Source organism: Fusarium musae, chromosome 7, assembly GCF_019915245.1.
Source record: "Fusarium musae strain F31 chromosome 7, whole genome shotgun sequence".
In the NCBI taxonomy this organism is placed as follows: Eukaryota; Fungi; Ascomycota; class Sordariomycetes; order Hypocreales; family Nectriaceae; genus Fusarium; species Fusarium musae.
The window spans coordinates 2,205,456-2,212,594 of NC_058393.1; the positions used below are offsets into that span (position 1 = coordinate 2,205,456).

At 51.2% G+C, this 7,139-nt stretch overlaps 3 protein-coding genes across 3 annotated transcripts; 2 read left to right on the forward strand and 1 right to left on the reverse strand.

Annotated features, from left to right (window-relative positions):
- Positions 1-592: 592 nt before the first annotated feature.
- Positions 593-2,005, forward strand: J7337_009836 (uncharacterized protein; the record flags this gene model as incomplete). Its single annotated transcript, XM_044827431.1, has 1 exon — positions 593-2,005. The coding sequence occupies one exon, from the start codon at positions 593-595 to the stop codon at positions 2,003-2,005; it is 1,413 nt and encodes a 470-aa protein (XP_044678025.1).
- A 1,483-nt stretch (positions 2,006-3,488) lies between these two features.
- On the reverse strand, positions 3,489-4,919 carry J7337_009837 (uncharacterized protein; the record flags this gene model as incomplete). Its single annotated transcript, XM_044827432.1, has 4 exons — positions 3,489-4,458; positions 4,512-4,610; positions 4,664-4,705; positions 4,765-4,919. 4 exons carry the CDS (start codon positions 4,917-4,919, stop codon positions 3,489-3,491), a joined length of 1,266 nt encoding a protein of 421 aa, XP_044678026.1.
- Positions 4,920-6,261: 1,342 nt separating this feature from the next.
- J7337_009838 (uncharacterized protein) lies at positions 6,262-6,860 on the forward strand (the record flags this gene model as incomplete). Its single annotated transcript, XM_044827433.1, has 4 exons — positions 6,262-6,421; positions 6,523-6,590; positions 6,644-6,686; positions 6,745-6,860. The coding sequence occupies 4 exons, from the start codon at positions 6,262-6,264 to the stop codon at positions 6,858-6,860; spliced, it is 387 nt and encodes a 128-aa protein (XP_044678027.1).
- Positions 6,861-7,139: the final 279 nt, after the last annotated feature.

The following is a 7,139-nucleotide window of genomic DNA, read 5'->3' on the forward strand; positions in this document are numbered from 1 at the left end:
GTCTGGTCTGTCCTGTCCTTTCTTTATCCCCATCGCATCGCATCCCACATCCCACGCACCCAGCCCAAGTCTCTTTACTTGTCTGCACACCCTGACTAGGCACGAACAATACACAGGCGCACACAGACATGCACTTACATCCACACCGCTTCACCGCTTGACTTTGATTGCACTGCCCTCGATTCAGCGTTGGTAGTCCCGGGGCAATCATGATGCTTCCTACTGGAATCCCAACTCACCGGTGCCACATCACTTCCCTACCTCAGCCCCATGACCTCAAGAACGGCCCGTTGCCGGTAGGAGAGGAGCCAGGGCGACCAAAACAAGCTGTCTCCGTACACCGAGATATATCACCACTTGCTTTGTTCCTATAATACCATGTCTCCCATCACTACCCCTTGCAACCCTCCTATTCTAAGGCCTATTTATCCATACATGATCTATCCCTGCCCCATAACGTCATGAGTTTTTTGACATGATATACTTCCCCAGAGCCATCCATTGTTACTATGATCAATTCTCCCGGCATCTTGTGCATTACCTACCCCTTTGATCCACTGTTGCACTCGCGCCAACTGGCCATCTGCTCGCAATGCGCAAGAATCAGTCACTAATGCCGTCTTTCCAGCTATGTCTTGCTCACTACTGCGACCTTCATGGCCCGACCCCTTTGATGGTCACTGAGGGTCTACCAGCCTCATGTACTGTCTGCTTCGAGGATGGTGCAGATCCTGCCGATAACAGACCACGATCCAGCGCGCATGCATCGTCGACTGCTCTCAACGACGCATTAAAGAACCTCGACCTATCTAGGAGCGCTTCAATGCCAGCCTCCGAACAAGAGGCCCAGGCGCAACGTGCAGCGCTGTTGCGAAACTCTAGCAACTCTGGCGCAACACCCACTGCTATCGATACTCCTCCTGAAAGTCCACGACCGGCCCCTCCTCATCCTCGGCGCGATTCGAGTTTTCGAAGAACCTATGATGAGACTGTGACAAAGAAACAAGGCCCTTGCGATAACTGCGCGATGACCTTGCCGCGACAGCAAGCAGGATCAAATAGTGTTCATTTCGCAAACAATACTCGTGGACCAACATTGCGTACCCGTGCGCCAGCAGAACGGGTTTTCGGCGCAGGAGGTCAGGCATCGCCTCCCAACTCCCAGACCTCGAGTGATACCGATGGAGAGCGGGATGAGGACCCTCGGGCTCGGCAAAGAATAACACCCTCGGTCAGCTCGCGCAATACCTCGCGATCAAGCAAGAGTGGTGGTACAGGCAATTCGACCGCAGCAGAACGGACACCTTTCCATGTTCACTACGTCGACTATACATCTACACACGATCCGGTCCTACCCGACTCTTTCTCTCTTATTCGAGCATCTTGCTTGCGCACTTTATCCTTCGAGACGTTACCCCGGGCTCCATCTACCGCAAACCCCACTTCACCCGTTGCGACCTCTTCTCCGGCCTTTGTAACTACACAAAGTGCCGGCTCGGCTGTCACAGGCGGCCCCATCTTTTTCGGCGACGCCCTCGCCGGTTACACGACGGCTTATATCTTCCGTATTCCTGATGTACACGCACGGGGTCATAAGCGAGTGTATGCCTTCTTGGCGCTTAGTACTCACCGAGAGCGACTGGCCATGAAGACGTTTGCCGTGGTCTCGACCGCTTTTCGCGAGCTCGCTACATGGATCCAGCAACTGGCTGAAGCCGAGGCCGAGCGAGCGGCCGAGAACTCTCCTATTGGTAGCAGCATCTACGGGGGTGGCTATGCACCACCACCACCAACCGTCGAATCCTCCGGGGGCCCTGATCGCAATGGAAGCAGCTTTCTGACAGGTGGTAGCGGGTTCGCCCGACGGATGGGTGGCGGCCCTGGTGCTTCAGCCCCAAAAGCCCGTGGTCTAGCGGAGATTGTTGGACAGCCTGATATCTTTATCGAGCTGCACCGGCGTTTCGTCCACCTTCTCTTTGAAGTTGGTGTTACCTTGAGCTCGTAATGAGCTGTTTATGCCTAATGGCATGCTCTATACGTTTTTCTGCTTCGGCATACCCACGGCAATCCCCCAGGATCAGGATGACTTTTTCTACCCTGCCCCGCCGGGATAATCTGGTCGCCGCAGATATACCCCAGCCTTACCAATGCTACTCTCCACGCCCAACCCAATGATGCTGAACCGGTCAAAATCCGATTCGTCCTTATTGGCTCGGCGCTCTCTTGTCCTTTTGGAGCAACAAGCGATGTATGATTTTACATCCAAGCATACTTATCCGAGAGTCATGGTAATGGTAATGGTAATGGTAATGGCCAATGGTTAATACCTCAATGAGGCAACGATCTCGATCTCGATCGAAAGCTGCAGTCACTCAAGACCTACTGGTCTTTTCTCTATTTCCTTTTCACAATGCTCGAGGATTCTTGGCAATGCTGCTTACACCTTTCCGCAAGACCGGGGAGTTATACCCAGCGGCCAACTTGCCAAGAGCCTCGTGTAACTATATTCTTACATGTATCGCCTTTGGAAGGACTTTACGGCGTTCTCATTCGGCATATTTTGCACGAGGCATTTGATTCCCATTTGGCTTTTTGTAGCGTGTTTGTTATCTACTTTTGTGCGCAGAGAACTCGTCAGGACGGGAACTCAAGGAAGCGGGCGAAACAAAATAGACGGATGGCGAGTTGAGGGAAACAAAGCCGACAAGATGGACGGAATAATGGAGTTTGTGGCGAAGTAACTGTATTTTACAATTCTTTACCTGTTATCACTTGTCAGCGAGACAAACAGCCAGGAGTTGGAACGGGTTTATTGATAGACTTGTACGGAACATAGACAGGGAATTATTATGAATGGAAAACTACGGTAACTCACGAACTTTGAACTTGAACATACCCGGTTGCTAGGTGCTATTGTGCGTGTTTGTCTGTCAAGTTCGAATGCCCGTCCAATATTGAGAACTCGGAGTCATCAAGCATTGAGAATGAGTAATTCGCCTCCGACTTGAATTGTTGGGAACTTGGACCCCCAATCTCGATTACACATACCGTCTACTCTTTATCGCCGCTGACTCTCAAAAGGACACATTGATGCATGCAAGCAGAGTATCACCAATGTCACCTCTGAAGTCGTATCCCACTTTGTTGGCTGCAGCAGTATCATGCTGTGTACGGACATTTTGCTCAGAGACATGTGATAGTCTGACATACATACCTACAGAATGGTAAGATTGTTGAAATGTAACTCGAAGCATACATCGCGTAAATCAATCACTTCACCGGTGTGGACCTGGGTTGTAGAGACAATTTCATATCGCTTGCGCCGTCAAACAGCACGTTGATTAATCCTAATCTACCTTTCGCTCTAATTCTCCTCCCTTCATATGGACTTTTCCTTCCATATCCCCTTGGCCTGATAGTTGACGTATGTAATACAGGATAGATGACACACAAGAGTGCGTGAAATGATAAACAGACACCGAGTGAATCTATTTGTAGAAATCGAACTTGTTCTCTTCGCCGGTACCCTTGACCTGGCTTGAGTAGGCGTCCTCAAGATCACTCTGAATGATGTTGTAACGGTTTTTACGGACAGCACGGAGGCCGGCCTCCTGCATGATCGCAGCGATGACAGCACCAGAAAGAGGGTCGTTTCGGACAATAAGGGAGTCGAGATCGACCTCGGGAGCCAGACTCATCTTGCCGGCGATGGTCGAGAAGATGAGGCGTCGTTCACGGCGATCTCGCAGAGAGGGGAATTCGATCTTTCGGTCGAGACGTCCAGGTCGGAGAAGAGCAGGATCAAGAGTATCGGCTCGGTTGGTGGCCATGATGACCTTGACGTTAGCGGTCTGATCGAAACCGTCCATCTGGTTGAGAAGTTCGAGGAGAATACGCTGGACTTCTCGATCGGCACCGGTCTGGGCGTCGAATCGCTTGGTGGCAATGGCGTCGATTTCATCGATGAAGATAATGGCGGGAGAGTTCTCGCGAGCCATGCGGAAGACATCACGGACCATTCGGGGACCCTCACCGAGATACTTCTGAACGAACTCAGAACCGACAACACGGATGAAGTTGGCGGTGGTCGAGTTGGCAACGGCCTTGACCAACATGGTCTTGCCGGTACCAGGAGGGCCGTAGAGCAGAACACCTCGAGGGGGGTCGATACCGATCTGCTTGTAGAGGTCGAAGTGTGTCAAGGGGAGCTCGACAGCTTCGCGAATCTCCTGCTTCTGCATGTCCAGACCACCGACATCGGCGTATGTCACATCGGGCTTCTCGTCGGCACCAAGCATAGCAATGGAGGAGTCGGCCTCAGGGGGGAGAATATCGACAAGGGCGTTGGAGTGTCGATGGAGGGCAACTGAGGAGGAAGCCTTGAGCTTCTCCCGGTCGAGGGTAGAGAGGATTCTGACGACATAGTTGGATCCGGTGCTAGACTGCACAATTCCAGTACTTGGGATGCTGGTTAGCTCGTGTAGGATTGCCGGCTGCAGCTGAGCACATACTTTTGGTCAATAGCCTCCATAAACTGTCCTATAACTAATGGCACGCTCTGAATCCGCTTGATCTCTTCTTGAGCTCGTACAAGCTCACGCTTCAAACTCCTGCAAAGAATCAGTAAACCAGAACTTGGTTTTAGACGGGATTGATAAATCACCTTTGCTCATCCTTGATGTACTCTTCTTGCAGCTGGATGTACCTATTCGAAAGCTATCAGTTCCCCGCCACTTTTGCGATATTTGAGACTGAGTATCATACTCTAGTTGCCTCTGGAGCTTCTTGAGGTTCGCATAGTCGTCTCCTCCATCGGTTGATACACCCTCGAAGTTATCAATGGTGGGAATGGCTGAGTGTGCGGTCCTCTTGTGAGGTGCCACTTGGTTTGCTGGGTTTTCGACAGCGACGTCACCCATTTTTGCGCTTCTGCTGTGTGGGTAAGATAGGTGAAATGATCGTGAGAATGCGGTGCAGATAGAAATAAGCGTCGAGTCTGGGAAGCGATTGTCGTCGGGAGATACAGCGCTTGGTTGTTGTTTGGGTCGTTGAGGGAGTGATGGAGCTGCTTCGAGATGATGCCAGGCGCCAGTAACGACGACGACGACACTGGAAGCTAAGGTGAGCTAGCGCGGCTTGAAATCTTAGTCATCTCAATTGGAGCTACATTCACGTGATTAGCAGCCTGCGTCAAAAGAACGAGAGCAGTTGGGGTCCAGGCTCGATAGCTTTGATTGGCTCATGGTTCTCTCTCACAGGCAGGGCGAAGTGGGGCCGTAAGCGTGCAGGAAGCTGCAAGGCTCCAAGGCTCCAACGACCCCAGTGCGAGCTTCAATGAATCAGATTGGCCGATTATCGGGGGGATCTGCCTCCACATCAAGACCAAAGACGTGGGGACCCTGAAGAGGACGACGTTTCTAGCCTGGTACATGAGAGCTACAGCGGATTGAGTGTCTCTGTACTTCTAGCACTTGACCTGACCCTTCTGGGGATGTATAAGCTTTCATGGGGGAATGTCTCATTAGTGGCGTTGAACTGATTCAGTCTAATGTTGGAAAGATGGCGGGTTTTGCGGTGAGAATAGGCTCATGACCCTGTCGATAAGCCTGCCCCGCGATGTTCGGTGAGAGGCCTGAGAGGAGGTTAGGTGAACCGTGAAATCGTCCATACAGTATTTACAGTATAGAGTATTATTATTGGTAATTGTTAATGAGGAGCTCCTCGCTTGTTTATACAGTATGTACATGTATCTTTATGGATCGTCTCAGGTAAAGTCAAGTACCCGGTTGGATTGTGGCTTATCAGCGTCGGATCACTCGCCTGTTCACGGGATGATGCGGCGGTGATTCACTGGTCGGCGGCCGAGGAGCAAGGCAAGGTAAGGTAATCGACAAGTCACCTCACTCACTGACTGTACCTCTTTGAAACCACCTTCTACCTTCTGACTTGTTCAACCTCCAACCAACTCGACCTCTTTGTCTTTTTTTGCTCTCTTTCCGATCGCCTTTCTCGCTCAAGTCAACCTCACGTCTCTTTATCACCTTAATCTATCACTTTACTGCTCGGCGTGTCTTTGTTGCGTCATTCTACTGATACTGCTGCCATCTCCTCCCCAAACGCCGTCATCTTCCCTCCCTCCGCTGCCGTTCTCGACTCGGCCAACCGCTCGTCACACACACATACAGTACCCCTCGTTTCATCTTGGGTTGCTTGTTCGTCTCTGTCTAGATACTCTAAGCAAACCTCAACATCGCACATACAATGTCGTCCTCTATCGCCATTCCCGCTGGCCCCTCGGCTACCCGTCCATTCCATAAGGGCACCGGCTCTTCTCCAAACAGCCCGTTTGGCACTCCTTCGTCTTCTCCTCCGTCGGCCGGAAAGGACAAGGCCCTGCACAACCGCCGTCCGAGCCTCCTGAGTAAGTGAAGCTGGATCATCCTCCGCCCCAGACGATTGCAGCGACAGTGATACGATCGTCTTATCATGCACCGACAGCCGTTTACTGACTTGTCTTTGTAGGCTCTTCACTCTCCAAGCAAGAATGCACCGTCATTAATGTCGGCGATCCGGAAGGCACTCCCCGGCTGGTAAGTGTCTCGACAATATTATACTTGGTTTCAGGTGTGCTGACTTTCCATAGATCTCCTACCTCTCCTCCAGCCAGGGTTTCGCCTGGAATCCCGGTATGTTTCACTTGTATCATGAATAACCTCTCCACGAGTCACGGCTAACGACTGGTAGAAATCTTTCTCCCATCTTATATCGACTGCGACTATGTTCCCCTCGAGAACCGCCGGGACCCGGTCCACGAGATCATTCTGACCGACGACGAGTCCAAGAACCTGCTACCTCACTAAACCGCCTGACATTATATCGTATACACAGGCCAGGCCATGATAGACATTTCCTTCTCACGAGATTCCTGATTCAATGACAGGCCTGCTATTATTCAAATATTGATTTAACGGCGTTACGATTCCCGCGGCTATTTTCTTTTCTTTTCTTTTCTTTTCTTTACTTGACTTTACCTTGCTTGCCTTTCCTCTCAGTCAGGCAAGACATGATACTTGTTTTAGGCCTGTCGACGCATGGGCATTGTTCGGTGGAGTATGATTTCGGGACAGGGTCCCTGGTCA